Source organism: Aethalodelphis obliquidens, unplaced genomic scaffold, assembly GCF_003676395.1.
Source record: "Aethalodelphis obliquidens isolate GAN/ISIS:26980383/991018 unplaced genomic scaffold, ASM367639v1 scaffold14, whole genome shotgun sequence".
In the NCBI taxonomy this organism is placed as follows: domain Eukaryota; kingdom Metazoa; phylum Chordata; class Mammalia; order Artiodactyla; family Delphinidae; genus Aethalodelphis; species Aethalodelphis obliquidens.
In genome coordinates, this window is record NW_020837958.1 from 23883156 (window position 1) to 23904460 (window position 21305).

Sequence of the window (21305 nt, forward strand, 5' to 3'; positions counted from 1 at the left end):
GAAACCCAGCTAGAATCCTGTGTGCCAGGCAATATACCCTGACATCAGTCCACCTGAACTGGGAGGAACAATGTCCCTTTCAAATCTTATCTGCCCTTTTGTAATTCATTAGTCACAGACAGGCCATATGTAGAAGCTATGTCTGTGGGAGAACCATACCCCCTCAGGTCAGCATGGTGGTAGCAGGAAGAGTCCCTGATGAAACTTCCAGCAGTAGCACTGTCAGTGACCAGTGGGTGAATCAGCTCCCTGGTACCGAATACAGCAGAGGCCCCGTCAGCCACTCAGATGCTTATGCCAGCCCAAGGGAAGCTCCCCCAAAAGAAAGTTGGACATTGAGACAGGAGGGAACTTCAGGTTTAACTGTTATGTGACCTCATTAGACCCCAGAAGCAGAATGACCTAGAAGAATACTTCTAGGTTTTATTTGATTTTCAGGCAACTATTCAGTTTCATATACTCTGCATATCTCACATTGAGATATACACAGTTGTTGATTCTTAAAGAAATACTTACACCAAATAAATGCTCTACCTCGTGATATACACAGTTGTTGATTCTTAAAGAAATACTTACACCAAATAAATGCTCTACCTCGTGCAGTGACTGCTGTTGCCATTATATTGAATGGCTTTGCTGAATTTTCTGAGTGACATTAAGCATAGTGTAAGACACAAACTGCCAAATGGAAGAAACCAGCCTCTTGAGTGATTGAGAAACCAGTCACACAGCCAGGTACACTTGTTTCATGCCCTTGTCTTCAGCGCTCATTTTCTTTCTTGCCCTTTGATCTAGGACTTCTACCATCTGATCCTTGAGGGGATCGACAACATGTCTTGTCAGATGGACTCCTTGTCAGCAGAATGGCCGTGCAGTGTCTCTGTGATGTTTTCCTTGCCGTCCAGAATGCGTGTTCACTCTCCCATTTCTGGACATGTTAGCGGTAAGACGAGATGGTCACATTCCTGCATGTCTTAGAGAAAATGCTGGGAAACCAATGCCCACAATAAGCCAAGTGTAGCAACATTTTGCAAGAGTCTTATTACCCACAGTAAAGAGGAGTAATGGAGAGAGAATATAAAAAATAGCCGCTTCGTTATCACTAACTGAACAAGCTCTGAAAAATGGAGAGCCTGGTAGGCTCTCTTAAGACCAGAGGGAGGTTGTGATAGGTTGAATTCATATGTAGAATTCCTGACCTCCAGTACCTCAGAATGTGACCTTATTTGGAAATAGAGCCATTGCTGAGGTAACTAGTTGAGTTAAGATGAGGTCATACTGGGTTAGGGTGGGTCCCCAATCCAATGTGACCAGTACCTTTAGAAAACGAATTCCACGTGAAGAGACAGACATGCACACAGGGAGAAGAATGCCATGTGAAGATTGGAGTTATGCTGCCAAGGAAATACCCAAAACTAGGAGAGAGGCCTGGAACAGCCATCATTCCATAATGCCTTCAGGAAGAACATGGGCCTGTTGATTTCAGGAACACCTTGATTTCAGACTTCTGACCTCCAGAACACTGAGACAATAAACTTCTGTTGTTCTGAGCCATCCAGTTTGTGGTACTTCATTACAACAGCCTGAAGAAACTTGTACAGAGGTATTCTGAGCTTCCCTCCTCTCAATTCTGTATTTATTAGGTGGGAGGCATAGTTTTTGGTAACATGGGAATATATGAAAAGAAAATAAGACATGATTCCTACTTTCAGTGAGTTCTCTGGGGAACACTAATTTAGGCACAAATAATGAGACAATGATAAATAAGGGCTACATGGAAATAAAAGTAACTTGCTGTCAGTGAGCAGAGGAACGCATGATGTACCAGACCGATTCCCTTCCTTCTCAGTGCTCCCTTTCTCCTCACCCCACACAGGGCTCCCATGCAGTCACATGGCTTCTCCTGCCTACCCTTGCCTGAGGTCTCCCTACCAAACCTACCCTTCCTAGAGAGCAGCTCTTCCCAACTACCACCCCTCTTGTGAGTTATTTCACTTGGGTCTCTGATCTAAGAATGAGTACTGTGGTGTATCTGAATTAGCACTAGTCCTGGGTTTTAACCCCACATTGGACAAATCAAATATTCTCTCTGAGTCTTGATTTTTTTTTTTATTATTTGGAAAAAAAAGGGGGAATAATGATCCTTCTCCATTCTGCCTCAGATCAAATAAGAGACAATGTCTAGAGGAACTTTGAAAACATATAATAGACCATAAAATATTCATAGTTATTAGTGGCCTAATATACTGGCATCCAGTTTATATTTCACTTTTACTGGGAGCCTCTGGGAGAGTATTACCTTCAACTAAATGGAAGAACTTGAAAACACTGTATTTGTTTGACACCTTATAAAGATTTACAAAACATGCAAATCAAATCATCTCACTCAATTTTTACCATAGTTGGGTGAAATATGCATTGTTATTCCCATTTGCAAATGAGCATACTGAGCTCAGAGAAATGAAGTGGTTTGCTTATATATGATTAGAGGTGTTAAGTGGAGGCAAGTCCAATGCTCGTATCATTGCACTTGGCAACACCTAGTGAGGGGGATATTTTGGATCACCCAGCCCTTTCTATGTTTTTTTTAAAATAAATCCCAATACAGGCAACCATAATGTCCATCGTTACTGACGAAAAAGTGTGATTTTGACCTTGAAAGCCCTCGTGATACATTAAGTTTTCATAGAGGTTTCTAGACACATCACGAATAATTATGCTCTGTCAAGGAAAAAGGAAGAAATACAAGGGGGAAATAAAGCACAAAAAATGATGGGGATATGGCCAAAGTTTAATGTGAATCTACCATTACGGCTATTGTTCCCTTGGTTGAATGCATCAATTTCCTTGAGGAAAGAGATTAACCTGGGGATACTTCTGGAATAAATATGCCCCTTGACATGAGAGAGAAAACAAAGTCAAAATTGAGATACTTTTTCTTCTTCTTGTGTATAAACCTTGAGTTTCATACTGAATTTTGAAAATGAAGAAAGTATTATCTCATAAATATTGTGCATGGTTCTATCTGTCTAGAGTTGTAGAAGCCAGGGACAAGTGGATCACGCTGCCTTGGAATCATTATTCAAGGTGTGGAAAGCATGAATTGTGTATTCGTTAATATATTTGCATTATCCACATCTTGCTCTGGGGTTTGAGTTGTGAGTGGGTAGATATGGAAATAAATATGCCAAGCTTTTGTCTTGACATCTGTAAATACACCATGGTCCCCAAGGTGTGCCACCCCCCCACCCCACCATGTCTTCCTTGACACTCTTGTCCAGAACCTGCTTCCAGTCTCTTCCCACTCCTGTGCAACATTCTACCAGACAGATCTTATCACTCAGTCCCCACTTAAAATTCCTTCAACTATAAGAAAACATCTGAACACCTTAGCCTGGCATCTATGGCACTGCGCAACTAGCTTAATCGTCCTATCTAGCCTCATATCTGCTCCTAAGCACACTTGATAGTCCAACCACACTCACTCCTCCAGACACATTATGGTAGATGCACCTGCATGTTCTGCTAATGATGGGGCCTCTGCCTCTATGCCTGTTCTCCGTTTATAAGGTAGACAAATATCTATTCCACTTCAAATTCTAGTTCTATGTCTTCTTTTTTTCTCTGTCTTCCTTTCTGGAAAGAAGAATTAATTTAATGAGGATAATATCCTTCTGCCTACCTGTATAATTTTCTGTGCATATCAAATATGACCATGCATTTTTCCATTCATTAAGTATTAGTTGAGTTCTTAATCTATGTTAGACCTTGGATATAGTATAGAGAACAAAAGATATACTTCATAGTGTTTATAGTTTAGTGGGAGAAATATATGATAAAGTTATAAACAAACAAATGTCTAAGTGAAAATTGTGATAAATCATATTTAAGAGTACCCTGAAAACTTTAAGTGGTATACTTATGTAAGGAATAATTGTGAAATCTGTTGATATGCAGGATTCGCTGCCCAAATGACAGATTCTATATACATGAAGTTATCTTTCATTTGTTCTGGAGACATTCTATATCTATTTCTATGTGTATCATTCTTCTCTAAATGAAGCGTTTCTCAGAGCAGAAACCATGTTTAATTCCTTCTTGTATCCTCATAGTGCAATATATACTTGCACATAGCTTAATAGATGTTGAATGAGGTAATGAATAGGCAAACATTGTAGCTCTTGAAAAAAATGTTCTAGCATGCTAGATTTAAGCATTAGCTGATTAGCATTTCTATGTATTAGTTAAATCCCATATATCCTCATTAACATTTGGGGAATGCTAACACTAAATACTAAAATACTTGCCAAGATCTTTCCACATTGGGGTCTTTGCACATAGTGCTCTGTCAGGCTAACTCCTTCTCACCTCTGAGGTCTCACATTGTATGTCACATCTCTGAAGAAATTTTCCTCAACACATTGACTAGATCAAGTCCCCATTTGAAATCCTCAGAGCACCTATACTTCTATTTTATAGCATCTATCACAATTGTAATAGATATTTTTGTTCATTATTTTTACCATCTGTCACCCCACTGTATTAAGGGTTCTATGAAGGCAGGACCCATTTAGTCATTTTCCCCACTGTATTCCTAGGACCAGCCATATAATACATTATCAATAAATATTTATTGTTTGAAAAACTAACTTAATGAAAGAGTGGTTTTTATCTCAAGAGCACTGTTTTGAATCCCAAGATATAAGTCCAAGTTACCCCTCCGTCACTAACTTGTTGTGTAGACTTAAGCCTGTCTTTTCATTTTTCTACCTACAGCTTCCCCATCTATAGAAAGAAGGGGTTTGAGCATGTATTTTCATCCTTTCCAGTGCCAGGACTCCATAACACATTCCATTACACCAGTAAAAGCTGAGTGTGACCTGTTATGGAAAATTTGACTCATGTTTGTCATACAAGTATTTCAACTCACTGCAGGGTGTTTAGTTAATAAATGGTTTCATGAAATTCCCAAATCTCAAGTCAGAATGAAAGGAGCGTCTCAGTAAGAAGCCCACTAGGATGAAGGGAGCCTTCAATAGTGTCCATCCTGTTAGCTATTGAGATGGGTGGCTAATTTTTTTAAAAAGTCAATAGGAATGTAAGCAGAAAATATTTAGTTTTCTATTCAGCAGAATTCTGAGAACAGTTGTATTTCATCAAGTTAACTTGAGGAACTCAGCTATTTGTCAGCAAGAATAAAGTCAGAAAATTTCAGAGCTTCAGAGCTGGGAGGATGTTCAAAAACCACTCAGGATAACCAATCCCTTTATTCTCCAGATGGGAAAGCCCAAGCCCAGGGAGCCAACATGACTTGTCTTGGATTATATAAAGGGGCAGTGGCAGGTCTAGGGCATGAACCCCAATAATTTTGTTTTATCTGTGATCCCATTGCAACTGGAATTGAAAGTTAATGTGCCTTTAGACTAATGGCAATATAATAATTTCCACCCTGAATTCATAGTGATAGACATGCCCTTCCACCCGCCAACACTCCTTTTTTTTTAATCTTTGAGAAGCAGTCCAATAGACTATGATGAGATCTGTCAAGAACGATGGCTTTCATCTGTGACATTTATTCTCATGCACACTTTTGTTAGCTTTGTACAGAAGATCTTCATTTGGATTCATAAATCTGTTCATGAACACATATAATTCTACATTTACCTTGACTTTATAAAATAAAAACATTCTCCCAAAACTGTTGTATTAAGTTCTGTGGCTTCAGAAAACTGTCAAATGGTCTTGAAGATCATGACAATATCTCCATTGGCAGCCCAGAGATTAAGAAAAAAAAAACAACTGGAGAGAGATAAGACTTGTGTTCTCTGGGAAATATATCTTATCTGGTTTGCTTGTTTTTACACTTTAAAATATAGAAAAGTACAATGAAAAATATAATTAAAAGCCACATGTGAATTCTGAGAATAAACGAATATTGATATTTTCTCATATTTGCTTCAGATCTTCTTTGAAATTAAAAGATGACAATTTTGAAATTTATTTTATGCTTTTCCCAGGTCCATTCCCTTCCTTCCTTTCCAGATGCAATTGCTATGAACACTTTTTTTTTAACATCTTTATTGGAATATAATTGCTTTACAATGGTGTGTTAGTTTCTGCTTTATAACAAAGTGAATCAGTTCTACATATACATATGTTCCCATATCTCTTCCCTCTTGCATCTCCCTCCCTCCCACCTGCTCTATCCCACCCCTCCAGGCGGTCACAAAGCACCGAGCTGATCTCCTTGTGCTGTGCGGCTGCTTCCCACTAGCTATCTACCTTACGTTTGGTAGTGTATATATGTCCATATCTCTCTCTCACTTTGTCACAGCTTACCCTTCCCCCTCCCCATATCCTCAAGTCCATTCTCTAGTAGGTCTGTGTCTTTATTCCTATCTTACCCCTAGGTTCTTCATGACATTTTTTTCTTAAATTCCATATATATGTGTTAGCATTATGGTATTTGTCTTTCTCTTTCTGACTTACTTCACTCTGTATGACAGACTCTATGTCTATCCACCTCATTACAAATAGCTCAATTTCATTTCTTTTTATGGCTGAGTAATATTCCATTGTATATATGTGCCACATCTTCTTTATCCATTCATCCGATGATGGACACTTAGGCTGTTTCCATCACTGGGCTATTGTAGATAGAGCTGCAATGAACATTTTGGTACATGACTCTTTTTGAATTATGGTTTTCTCAGGGTATATGCCCAGTAGGGGGATTGCTGGGTCATATGGTAGTTCTGTTTGTAGTTTTTTAAGGAACCTCCATGCTGTTCTCCATAGTGGCTGTACCAATTCACATTCCCACCAGCAGTGCAAGAGGGTTCCCTTTTCTCCACACCCTCTCCAGCATTTATTGTTTCTAGATTTTTTGATGATGACCATTCTGACTGGTGTGAGATGATATCTCATTGTAGTTTTGATTTGCATTTCTCTAGTGATTAATGATGTTGAGCATTCTTTCATGTCTTTGTTGGCAGTCTGTATATCTTCTTTGGAGAAATGTCTATTTAGGTCTTCTGCCCATTTTTGGATTGGGGTTTTTTTTTTTCGTTATTGAGCTGCATGAGCTGCTTATAAATTTTGGAGATTAATCCTTTGTCAGTTGCTTCGTTTGCAAATATTTTCTCCCATTCTGAGGGTTGTCTTTTCATCTTGTTTATGGTTTCCTTTGCTGTGCAAAAGCTTTGAAGTTTCATTAGGTCCCATTTGTTTATTTTTGTTTTTATTTCCATTTCTCTAGGAGGTGGGTGAAAAAGGATCTTGCTGTGATTTATGTCATAGAGTGTCCTGCCTATGTTTTCCTCTAAGAGTTTGATAGTTTCTGGCCTTATATTTAGGTCTTTAATCCATTTTGAGCTTATTTTTGTGTATGGTGTTAGGGAGTGATCTAATCTCATACTTTTACATGCACCTGTCCAGTTTTCCCAGCACCACTTATTGAAGAGGCTCTCCTTTGCTATGAATATTTTTGTGTGTATCCTTCCAACCTATGTTTTTATCCTTTCATTATGCAGTATATACTTTCTTAAATTTGTATAAGTATATATTATATTTTACATAAGTCACATCCAACAGTGTTTAATGTTCTGCACTTGTGTCACATAACTGATAACATACAAATTCAAAAAAAATAATTTAGAGAACAAATCTGAGTAATTTAGTTATGGTAAAAATAAAAATTTCTTTAAAGATAGTTTCCAAAATGGTCCGTTTTGATGAATCTGATGAAGTTATACTGGAAGAGTTAATGTCTAGTGTTTACTTAGTGTAATGAGGAAGGGGAAAGGGAAAGGACATTTGTTAAACACTACGTGCAGCTTGCTGTGCTAACAAGTTCTCTGTTATTTGATTTAGTTACAAAACCAGCTACTAATGAGGTGTTAGATTGTCATTTTACAAATTAAAAAATTGAGCGTCAGTAGAGTTAAGTAACTTCCCAAAGTCACACACCTATTTAGAGGCAGTGTACGGTAGTGATGAAGAGTACAGGGTCTGGAGCCAGATGGTTTGTGTTCACTTTCTAACTTTACTCCATTAGTTGTATGACCTCAGATAAGTTACTTAACTTCTCTGTGCCAAAGTTCCCTCATTTATAAATGTGGTTGATAGTAGTATCTACCATCAAGTGTTATTGTGAACATCATGTGAATTAATACAAATAAAACCCTGAGAATAGTATCTGGCATTTCATAAGCTATAAATAATTCCTATTATCATAATTTTTATACTTGATCCTTCATTCACATCCTCCTTCAAAATAAAATCAAAGGTAAATAACACCTAAACAAACCAACAAACTGTAAAAGACGAAAACTAAATGAAAATGAGAAAGGGAGATAAAAGCAGCAATTGAGCCAAAAAGAGTGTCTCTAAGCTCCTTGAGAAGCAGACAAAGGAGCCATGGTGGATCCCAGGTCCTTTCCTATCTAATCGTTGACAGTGCTCTAATGCATCAGGAAAAGCATTCCTCAAACTCTTTGATATTTATCTAACGCATATTAAGTAAAGTAATAAAACATGTTCTCAAATGTGATTTAACAAAACTGGAGGGGTTTCTTCATTTTGTTTGCTCTTGGTGAAAGCCAAGGGTTTCATTTCATAAAAGCTACTGAATTTGGACAAGAGACAGGATAAGAGTCCAGATTATGCAGCTTTCAGGTGCCTGCTGCATTCAGGGGAAAGCTTGGAGAAGATTGAGCATTTGAAGGGACTGTATAGCATAGACCGATAACCTTCACAAATAAAGTGCTTTTGACAGCTGCTGAATGAAAATTCAGGTTTGAGGTCTTGCATGAGATGAAGACGGAGAGAAAAGAAAAACCCACTAATTACATCACTAGAGTAGAATTAAATGTCAATAGCCCCTATTTGAGGTTAAAACTTAGGGAGGCAGCATGTAGATAAAGGGGAAAAAAATGAAAAGAGAAAATATATAGGTCCTTAAAAACCCAGGGGAGGAGCACAAACAGAAAGAAATTTAGAAAAGAAAAAAATGCACTTAGAAGTTCAGTCCATCCCTCTCCCCTCCTGCAGAGAGTCAGGCACTGGAGATGGTTGACACTGATTCCCACCCCAGCCCAACCCCACAGCCTAGGCTCCTTGCAGCACAGGCATCTCTGAGGCTGAGAAAAGTTTCCTCACCTGAAACTTTTAAAAAATGATGTAGGGAGTACATTGAATGCAGCCCACTTTAGGTCTTTGGGGGATTAAGAAAAATCCTTTCTCAGGAAAGTTAGCAAGTTTCTGGTGTCTAGACAGGAGCTTCGTCTCTCCGTCACATCTGTGTGGCCTGACTGGGCAGCTGGGGGTGTCACCAACATCTCAAGAAGGGGACTGGACTTTAGGGTCCAAGAGAACAGGGGCTGTTTTCTCCCCCGTGTATCCCCCCTGATTGCACAGTGTAGCTGCTTAGTAGACATTTATTGAGTGAATAACTAGTAAATGAATCCCAGAAAAGCCAATTGCCAGTAGTACTCTCTGTAGACAAACACAGGAACAATAAACTACAAATAGTAACTTAAATATCCATTATGGTTATAGAAGTTAAAGGTATATGTATATGTGACGTCAGGTTTCCCCAAAACACCACGCAAGCAGAAAGATAAAGGGAAAAGGGTGCAAAAATGAAATGTTCATAACTAAGGTATTGCATAAATAGATTAAATATAGCCTATGTTATGTAATATATTAGACTATAGAACTCCAATAATCAAATAGGAAAATATGCATGCCACACTGTTAAACGAAAAAAGTAGTTGGCAACAGTAGATCAAGTATGACTTCAAATTTGTAAATCACAAAGTATATGAGAGTTTTCTGTGTATTTTTCATAGAAAATAACCTAAAAATTTTAACAGTGTTTATCTCTGGATAGTAAGATTTTTGATTACCCTTATTTTCACTGTTCTTAATACTGTTCTTTCCTTAACGAAGATCCCCTCCCCCATCCTACATTTATAATCAGAAGATTAATAAAGTGATTTAAAAGTAAAAAATAAATTACTCTCTTGCTGTAGCCAGATAGCCTGTATTCTTGTTCTAATCCTGCCTGTGGAAACTAGGAAGTTAACTATACTGCTTAGACCGTTCCCTTACTTGGAGAATAGAAATACTAATATTGATATGGGGCCTTTCAATTATACAAGGCAGATATGTGGATGGAATGAGGGAATGCATGGGAAAGCATTTTGTAAATTGCAAAATACTAGATGCATACAACAGTACAGATGAGGGTGGGCATTGGGATAAGGGGGAAAATGAAAGGGAAAGTGACTTTGCATGATTGAGATCAGAGTAAATGAGTGTGGCCAGTGGTTAAATTTAGAGACATCATTAGAACAATTTTCTTATAGGAACTGTAAACTTTTGTATTATGGAACTGGAAAAATTCCAGAGTGTTAGATTAAGACATTTTCATTCCTGCCCTCAAGTTATGGAGAGATGGCTTGTGGGCCTCCTTAAAAATTAGGCGAGGCCTCTGGCTGTTGTTTCTTTATGCAGAGGATTACGGGAAGAGAAAATATATTCCCTCACCTCCCACTCTGAGGTTATGTGAGTGGTGGATATGGGGTAGTGGTTGAACCAATAAATATTCTTATTTAATTCCTTAAGTAAAAACCAGTCTAAAAAAATCAAAGTAAAAGCAAAAACACAGCTAATTATAACAACTTCTTTCCAAATCCATAATATCCTCTGTGTCCTCTTGATCAAGTCAGTTTCCCTTATTGACCTTCAGTGTTCTCATTTGTTAAATAAGGAGTGTCAACTAAATCGTCCTGTGAGTCCCGTTAAGTAATAAGTTCTATGAATCTCAGTTACCAATGTTATATAATGATGGTCTTCCCTTTCTACACATCTGTAAAATTGGAAATCAGGGCAAATGATCACCTTTCCAGTGACATAGACATTCCATTGGCTTCCCTGAGAAATCTTGCTCACTATTTGCTGGTTTGGCTGACACGTTATACTAAAATATCATGACTCAATTTTACCTTGGGAAAGTTATTGAAACTTTGTGAGCTTCAATTCCTTCATTTGTAATCTGGGAACAAAAAGAGTACCTACTTTGGAGGGTCCTTGTGGTGTTCCATAAGATACTCCACACAAAATGGTTAGGGCAGTTCCCGCACAAGGTATATGTACAGTCAAAATTAGGCAGTATTGGGGCTTCCCTGGTGGCGCAGTGGTTGAGAATCTACCTGCCAATGCAGAGGATATGGGTTCGATCCCTGGTCTGGGAAGATCCCACATGCCGCGGAGCATCTAGGCCCGTGAGCCACAATTACTGAGCCTGCGCGTCTCGAGCCTGTGCTCCGCAACAAGAGAGACCGCGATGGTGAGAGGCCCGCGCACCACGATGAAGAGTGGCCTCCGCTTGCCGCAACTAGAGAAAGCCCTCGCACAGGAATGAAGACCCAACACAGCCATAAATAAATAAATAAAATTGGGTAGTATCATTGACCTGACAAGTGTTGAGTTTTTTCCTAATTTTTTTTAAAGCTTAGCACAAGTTATGAGAAGACAGGCATTGAAAGATAAGAGTTTGACTCAGAGACCTCCTATTTCTTGATGTAAAACTCTCTTTGTGGAACCACATCCCACACAATCTAAAGAATGCCATGTTCTTCCATTAAACCTCAAGTGGCTGAAAAGGCTGATGTTCTTGACCCTGCATTTGATTTTGTTGGGACGTACACAAGCTAAACTATACAAAGCCAAGCTACAATAACATAAAATAAACCCAAATTAATGTACTGTATTTTTGCAAAAGGATAAATAGAACATTTTATTAATACTTTTTTTTTTTGCTGCAGCAAAATGATAGTCCACATCTTTTCATTCAACACAACAGAAGCGATGATCACATTACATCACTTTGAGACGCAAAGCAAAAGATATTTTTATTATCTTAAGGTCAAGAATCGTTTGCATTTTTAAAACAAACTTTATGTTTTCTATTTGCATTAGCAGGGCCTCCAGTCACTAGCACAATACGATGAACAGATCAAATATCCAGAATAGACAATTAAACACACCAACAGTATTTTAAGTTGAATTGGGAAATGCATCACTGTCATTTTAGAACATTATAAAGAGGTCTGATGTTAACTTTTTAAAGGAAAAAAATCATTCCAACCACCCAAACAGCTACCACAAGCAAAATGAAGATAATATACAGACAGGAAATTTTATTCATTGCACTTATTGCTCGGTACACAAATGTTACAATTCCTGTTGAGTTATATTAAGAAATGACAAGCAAAATGCCTCTGCCCCATCTAAAATTCTATGACTCTATGAAAGTAGAAATTGCAGTCCCCTAACCCAACATTAGGTGTATGCTATTTTTGGTTTTTTCTGAAGATTGTTTATTATGTATCTGTGTATGGATATGTATAAGATATACAGATATATAGATAGATATAATTTTAATATAATTTATTGTCCTATATATTTAAGACAAATATTTTAATGGGAATTTAAGTAATAAAATTGTCTACTTACAATATCTCTATTAAGTTTATCTTTTCATATTATATATAGCTCTGTGGCACAAGTTTTATCTATATTTAATTACTAAGGAAGAAGGATATCTATATCATTTCTATTTCTTTTGTTGTTAATATTGCATTTTAAGGGCTATATCTCCATAGTAAATTTCTTATTAGATTCTTTATGGTGTATGCATCTTTTTTTTTTCTAATGCCAGTTACAACCAGTACAAAGTTGTAATAAAAAATACATTGGAGTTTATTTATTTTTAATATTTTTTGCAAAAAAGTGATATGCTACATGAAAAGTCAGATTTTATTGAAGTGTGAAGTGTTTTATACTGTTAGGTAAATGAATGGAAGAACATGAAGCATACCCCTCACTTTACAAGTTCCTTTTCACAGATATAAATGTTTGTGCCAAAGCATTTCATATAAAACACTGCAAGATATTCCTCTTGAGAATCAACAAAATATTCTACATTATGTAATAACAATAATTATTTAGTATACCTTGCTAGTTGCTAGCCCACAACATTCTTCTCTGCATGATAGATATCTCAACTCCATGATTTAAGTCAGTAAATGTCGCCAACATCTAATGCAGCCAACATGACAATTTCACTTTTTTTTAGCAGGATTTCTGCACGATATCTTGCCCTACAGTGTAACAAATACATAAGTGCATTTTGCATGATCAAGTAGCTTTGGCTTCCTAACCTTTGTAGGATGGGATGTGCCAACTGTTTTAGTTGTGCTTTATTAAATGGTGATGAGTTTTCGCTCATATGAATCCAATGATTAACTACTTGCTTCTACAGTTTTGACCAGTCAACCTTTAAATCACAAATGCAAGAATGGATGACTTGAATGGAAATGATGGAATTTCACAACTTCTATAGATTGCACTTGGTGGTAACTTCATGAGTTTGTTTTGATTTCATTTTTACAGCAAGACTTGCCTGGCTGATATGTTTACATGTTTACACCACATTTTTAAAAAAATTTTTGTGCAATCACAATTAATTTAATCACAAACACTAAAAATAAATCCAGCAATTAGCTTTGTTATGAATAATCACCTCGGTCCTTGTAAGTGTATGAGTCTTGTACGTCTTCTTGTACAAATTCCTCTTTCTTTTCCCAATCATTAGGCCAACCTCCGTTGGCTTGTGTTGTGGCACCATAAGACTTGGTGGTACCATAATTTATATAATTTTGAGTAATGTCCCCTGTTTCTTCATCAAGCTCATCTTCATGGATAAATCCACATTTTTCTTCACTTGTTTCCTCAGGGTCTGCCCAGGGTTGCTTCTCCCCTGAGGCGAATATTGCATAAAATATAACTCCACCATAGTGGACTAGGGCAGCGATCAGGAAGACATACTGCCACTCTTCACGTGACTGCAGTGACAAAAAGTGGCAGTGTGAGAACAAACTCCCCATGTTTGAAAAGCCTAACATCTCTGAATGTTCCACCATCAAGCTTTTCATAAAATGCTATCTTCAGGGGAAACACCTGTTCTGATCACACAAAGCAAATAATGTGATAGAAATGCTCTATAATACTATGACTTTCATTCAAAAAATTAAAAAAAAATTTTAATCTAAAGTTCTGAAATAGAACTCCAAATATATCTAAGGTCTGCTAATTTTTAAAATATTCATAACCTATCTTTTAATTTCCATTGAGTTACATATTTTTTCTCCCACTTCTTTTATTTCCTTTTGGTAAACCATAATTTAGAAGCTCTACCTATAAAGACAAATAGCTGATAACAATATTCTTCCATCAATTACTGCAGAGAAGTCTGAATTGATGTTTACAAATAAAGCTCAGAAGACTTCCACTTGTTTTTAATAATGAGCTAGGTTGTTGTTGTTTTGCCTCACCAGGGATATCAGAAATATTAAAAGGTGTTGAAAAGCATACATTTACTGGTTGAGGAAGAGGGTTCCCTCAGAGCTCTTAGAGATAAATTCTCTTCTGAACCTCAGTTATCTCCCCTACTCAGAGGTGTGGTGACTGGGTCACAAAGAGAATGCCAAAGAGAATACTTTAATGCTTTTCCCCAACCATGAGAGAGATATTCTACAAGTGAACATCTCTTTTGCTCTATCCTACCTTATTCTTTGTCATTGCACCAACAATAATAGGGCAAACCATTCCTGACAATGTGCCAACGCCATTTGAAATGCCCATTAAGATACTGGCATATCTTGGAGCAATATCCAAGTGGTTAACGTTGAAACCTGAAATACACACAGAAGATGTGGCTCAGAGAATCCCGAACTTCTAAGAAGTGGGTGACTATAGAGTATCCTCTACCACATTCACCACCCTCCTCAAAAGATACCAGGTTCATAGCATGTGCTTAATAACTACTTTTTGATAATTTAGCTCAGGGGTATAATGAGAATGAAAGGAGGTATGATTTGTTATCCAATACTTAATATGGGATAGTCACTCCACAGAGAGGAGGAGATATTCACTTAAAAAAAAAGAGTAAGGGTAAGCAGGGGAAAAGTGAGTAGTGAGTCGTAACATATCCAAATAATTATTTCTAAATGTTTTATTATTTTTATTTTCTAGTGGAAATATGTTGAGTAAACCTTCTCAACATTCAAAATGTTAAAGGGGAAAGTAGAATGTATAGACTTTTTATCACTAACAAAAATCAAAGTGTTACAAGTACGTATTTTTTTAAAAAGTATCTTACCAGAGATAGCAAATCCACTGAATCCCACTGCAAGTACCAAGAACGAGATTGCTACCCCTCTAGTATGAGAATAACCAACAACCAGAAGCAGCGTTGCTTCCATGCCAAAACCTTCAGAAACAGACACATGAAAATATTTCAGAAATTTATGTAAATTCTTCTGATGAGTCAAAACTGTTAAAAATGATCACACATCAATACTTGACCTAGCAAACCACTTCAGGGAGTCTATCTTAAAAAATAATAATAACAGTAATAATTTATGCACAGAGGTTACTGAAGCCTTCTTTGTGTTTTAATAAAAACGTCAAAAACAACCTTAAGTTTCAATGGTGGGAAAGGTAAACTTAGTCATGCAATTATTTAAAACTAGGAGTTATGAAAATTTGAAGATGGGAGAATGATTATGAATGAACAGCGAGGGTGCAAATTTAACAGCATATTTGATACGCATGGAAAAAGTTGACTCACTCACGTCAGTTGGAACTTCATGAAATAAACACATGTTCTTAACATCATTTATGTACTTACCACCACAATTCATGATCTTTCTTACTGTAGTAGTTGAAAGAATTTGCTTGCTTCTTAGAAAATCTGCAATCTGCCCTCCAATAGGCACAATAATTGTCATTACTAAGTGTGGAACAGCAGATAGCATGCCAACCTGATGAAAAACAGAAAGGGGAGAAATATACGTGACCATAAGTAATATGGGCAATTTAATAGTCTCATAAGCTCTTTATGGACAAGAAAGAAAAAAAATACTGTCTCTAAATGACCACTTAGTTACTTAGTCCCAGAATAAGCAATAACTTCCACAGAATAAATGAGAAAAGCTAAGCAAATTTACTTTGATCCTTTTTTATCTTCTAGAAGATAATACTTTTTTTCTGAGTCAGTAAATTTTGAATTTATGAGTAAACTATCCTGAATTTTATCACAGAGTGATTCACATTTATGTATCCTTTTTATAGTCTTAAATATGTTTGCAAAATCTCATCATTAGCATGAGAGCGGGAGAGAAAGAGAGACAGAGACAGAGTCAGAGAGAAGAGAAATACATTAGACAAACCTTAAAGAGACTATTTTAAAATTCATTTTAATTTATAATAAGGCTAAAACCCTAATTCCATTTTAAATATATATCTCTTATGAGTTTTATATTTAGTTTCTAAAGATTAAGAGCCCAGAAAAATGCAAATCAATTCTCAGTTTTAGGCATTTCCTTGTCAAATACCAATACTTGGTCACATTGTCATAGAGCGGTATATAGTTTCTGTACTAATTTCATACTAAATGGCCCAATCTAAAGCCTAACCTGCCAGCATCAATTAAACACACGTTCTGATCAACAATTATATGTAAGACATTGTCCTCTGGACATCACGGGGGCAGAAATTATGAACAAAATACATGTTAATTTTATATTACCACATATACGGACTTAGTACATTTTGTATGTATAAAGATACAAGGAAGATTTTTACTAAGTATACTTTGAAACGCAATTCCTGGAAAATGTTAAGTATTAGATAAATGTTTATTATTTGTATAAACATGCCCTTCCGAACTAGATTACTGAAGGTTTGAGAAAAGATTCTATTTTATAATGCTGTATACTGTGGTGTCACGACCATTGACTTGGTATGGTTAGTAATTAAGGTAGTAAAAGACTCTAAAATACCTTAAATATCCAAGCACTTTAATTCTCTCTTTCCTCCAGATGGAAAATTTTTAATATTATTATTCTCAGTGCATTGACGAAGAAACTGTGACTTAGAGGAGGGTTATGCCATTCTCAAGGGGTTGAGAAATTTTATATATGAGTATAGGCTGAGACTCTGTGTGTGTGTGTGTATGAAAAAGCCATTGCACTTGTGGTTTTGTCTACAGGATACTCAATTTAACTAAGGTTGGTTAGAACCATTCTCCATGTAAATATTTTAGTTCACTTATATTTTGTTGCACTTCTGAAAGATGGTCTTAATACCATTATTTACAGGTAAGAAAACTGAGGATGACAATTATTCAAGAGCAGGCCCAGATTATGTTTTGTATCAACAGTCTCTTGCAGAGCTTGGATTTGGGACCATGTCAGCCTGGCTCCAAAGCCCATGCTTTATTTCCTCAATCACCTCCTTTTCACATTTTTCAGGTTAAGTCAGTAATTTTTTTTAACCAGTATAATTAAAATCTTCAGGCCAATCTGTGTGTGTAGAATTTATCCAAAATTTTAGTTAAAAATATGGTAAGTGAATCAGAGCAACATATCTGATTATATTTAGTTTTTGCAAGAGATTGTTGCTTTTACTCAGGCATTTTCAATTAATTGGAGCTACAAGGCCAGAATGACCACACAGTTTCATTAACACCAATTGGCTCCTTCACTCTCCCCGACGAGACCTGACTTTATTAATAGCCTCTCAGTGTCATATTTGTCCTAGATTGTGAAAATGGACTCACACCTCCAGCAGCCTTTGTTGAGAAGTATAACACCTCTCAGAGCTCCCAAAGGCTACCCTGCAATGTTTGATCAGCTCCAGAGAGAGGAGCCCTGTCTAAAGCAGTCATTCTTCTCAAGAATGGAGGAAACAGTTTCCTTAGAAACAGGGATTACAAAAGAGCTCTTAGAATAGAGACTCCTAAATTCAGGTTTTCTTCAGTTCCAGGCCTTAGATAGTCTTTCAAGTAGAGACATAATATGAATAGCGAACCCAGCTGGACTTACGTAATGACATGAAGAGAAATAGCAAGTCCATGGCCAGTATAGACAAATGGGTTCAGCAAAGGGCTTGGCACAGAGATGGCATTGAACAAATACTTGTGAAATGCTTAAATGAATTACGGTTTACCTGAATTTGAATGGCATAGTAAAGGGAATTGAAACATAAATCAAAGGATATGGGCTTACACTTGATTCTGTCACTTATTGTTAGCTTGGCGTTAGGCAATTTAAATACCTTCCCTAGTCTCTGTTTCTCCGTCATTTCCATAGAAATGATGAAAGTTATCCAGCTGGTAGACCAAACAAGGTTGTTCATGAGTATGAAAGGACTTTGTAAATTTCATGTAAAGTAGTATTTTTATGTTCATTTTATCCTTCTAAAAATCTCAAAATGATTATATTTTCATAGCGACAAATAAATGTCTGTAGCATTGAGAATGCTGTGCTATAATTGGAAATGTATTATTTTTGTCTACACCACCAAGCTGTGAACTCTTGAGGAAAGGAACCACGTTTTTATTTCTGAACCTAACACATAAATCTTCACATATCATGTTCCACAAATGCTTGCTAAATGATTAAACTGGATAAATAACATACAAGAATGTTTTCAGATATTTTTGCTATCCTCAAATCTTTTAGCCAGACAGATTTCTGAGAGCATTGAAGAAGAGTTAGATTGATAATTATATAAATACAATTCTATTGTAATAAAAGAATTTTTGTTCACTGTTGTATTGTCTTTGACCTGAAACTTAAAGGGAATTATGTTTATTTACAGGGAAAAGGCTATATTGCTACCCACCTCAACCAGGATGTAAGCTCTCTGAGGGCAGAGAATAGGTCTGTTTTGTCTGTGCTCCCAGTAACAAAGAGCCATTTCTATCAGGCACTTGATTGTAGTAGGCACTCAAACACCTTACTTAGTCTTTGTTTATTAGAAGTTATTTGTTGAATAAATAAATGAAATTTAGAAGATAAAATCTTGGCAAAGGAACTTAATGGTCACTTAAGTAAAAAAATAATGCTCTAGTTAAAGAAGGATAATTTTTACATACCTTGCTGATTTCAAATCCAAAGACTTCCTCAAAATATGCTGGCTGACTAATAAGCAATAAATAAAAAGTCCAGCTTCTGCAGAAGTTTGCAACAATTATTGCATAGACTGGCATAGATGTAAAAAATTTCCTCCATGGAGTCCTGAATTTCTGAAATCCCAAAAAGAGAGCCATTCTGACCATTATAAATATTTTCTAACTTAAATGGGAATAATAGATACTTCGCATTTTTAGGATATGTACGTTGGGGCATGAGTAAGAGGTAGGCAGGAGGTAGTGAATCATTAATTGCAACAGTCCAGTCAACCTTAGCTGCATGAATAATTGTTGAAAGAAGAGAAAAGGATATCAGTCTCTCCTTCTGATTAAATTGATTTAGTTTTAGAAATATACAAGATTCTATATTTATAGAAAAGTAATTCCAAAAGCAGAGATCCTAGTTTCCAAGATCTTTGTTTTGTTTTGGCAGTGATAGATCAGGTCTCAGCTAAAACTCACTGCCAAATCAGTGACCTTGTTGGTATCTGACATATTTTATTTAAAATGTTGAAAATTCAATGTATCAATAGTTAGGAGGAGAAAAATAAGAAGAATTAAGAGTGCAATATCCTAGGCCCTATCAAAAGTCAATGATAACACTACCTAACTACAAATTCTCTTGATAGCCAGTGCATATCAGTATAAACTCTGTGACACTGGAGCGCAAGATTCGGTAAAATTCACATGGTATACATCTGGGTTAAAGCATGTGGCCACCCAGCACACCATGGATACATCATAACTAGTTATTTATGATATTCAAGACATTCAAAATTAACTTAAATATGATTGGCTTTGCTTATGACACTCAAAAAATTACACCTAGTATACTTAAAGATCCTGTGTGTGCCCAAATATAAAACAAGTATCTTTCCCCAAGACTAATATTTTTAGACCTTAACATATCTCTCACAGTTCCAAACACTTTCTCAATTCTTTATTTTGAGCACTGAAATACTGTTTGGTGAAGAAACAATAGCCTACTCTAACTGTGTTTAATGCTAGCTTTGGATTATTAACCTGACCAAATTAGTAAAAGAGGTGGCATACATATTTTACACAGATTTAGTAATTATTCCTGGATGTAGAACCTCGTAATTGCTAGTATTAATTGTGAATCTAATGAAACTTCTTACAGATCACTTTAAAGCAATATAGTAGGAAGATATATTGTGGTGCTCACAAGGAACAAATCAAAACACAAAAACCTGTCCTAGTAATAAACAGTGAGTATTGTGGCTTTAGATAAAAGTTCTAGTGACACCATCATAGATAGATTCAAAAAGTGCAGAGTTAAAAGAATTTTTTCTGATGTGTTCGGGAAAAGTGGTGCTAGATGAATCTACTTATTTCAAAGATGGCCAAATGCAGGAATGTCTATTATAGCATTCTAGTTGAATAAGTAATAACTTCAGAACATTATAAGAAAATATTTTTTTCCTGCTGAGAAGGTGTTGTTTTTAATTCATACCAGGATCATCTCTATTAAGTACTTTTTCTTCAGGCTGCAAAACATTTCAACAAATATAAGAGAAAAGTGTCTAATCATATATCTTAAAAAATTGTTGGTAGCTGTAGGAGGGCTTATGGCATTCTGATAACATTCTATTTACTGAACTGCTGTTTGCTTCACAGGTGTGTTTAGTTTATAAAAAATCAGCAAGCTATTTGCTTACGATTTGTGCACTTTTCTGTATGTATTTATATTTAATTATCTTGTAAAGAAAAAAATAGAGATTTAAAAGACAGAGCCAACTGCAATATGTGATCCTTAATTGGATCCAGACTCAAAACAAATGGTTACAAAAGACATGAATATTGACTAGGTATTAGGATTTGAATCGGGTATCAGAAACTTGAAAATGATCTAGTTATTAGATAATGTTAGAGAATTATTTTCAGTTGTGTTAGGTATGATGATAGTACTTAGTCTGTGAAGGAGAATATTCTTATTTTTCTAGAGATGCATGTATTTTGGGGTAAAGAGTTATGATACCTCATTTACTTTAAAATCGTTCAGCAAAAAGAAAAATGAAATAAATAAGGCAAGATGTTAAAAACTTGTTTCTATACAGTGGATATATGGATGTTCCTGTTACTTATTCTTTCAATTGTTATTGAAATTGATCACAAAAAGCTCAAAATAACTAAAGTACAAGTCCTATTCCCACCTGATCTCATTTTTAAATTTACTTCAGGAAAGTAAAAAACATCAGTAAGAAGTAAAATATTGTGTCTAGAAACACAGTAAGGT

The 21305-nt window shown here is 36.1% G+C and overlaps 1 protein-coding gene across 1 annotated transcript in view; it reads right to left on the minus strand.

Annotated features, from left to right (window-relative positions):
- Nucleotides 1-11942: 11942 nt before the first annotated feature.
- The window catches only part of SLC17A6 (solute carrier family 17 member 6), a 37589-nt gene continuing 28226 nt past the window's right edge, over nucleotides 11943-21305 (minus strand). Inside the window, exons 8-12 of the mRNA XM_027115698.1 lie at nucleotides 19013-19162; nucleotides 15761-15893; nucleotides 15230-15340; nucleotides 14635-14762; nucleotides 11943-13913 (exon numbers count right to left, since the gene is read on the minus strand). Coding sequence (XP_026971499.1) covers nucleotides 13578-13913; nucleotides 14635-14762; nucleotides 15230-15340; nucleotides 15761-15893; nucleotides 19013-19162 — 858 coding nt within the window. The 3' untranslated portion in view covers nucleotides 11943-13577. The remainder of the gene's footprint in view (nucleotides 13914-14634; nucleotides 14763-15229; nucleotides 15341-15760; nucleotides 15894-19012; nucleotides 19163-21305) is intronic.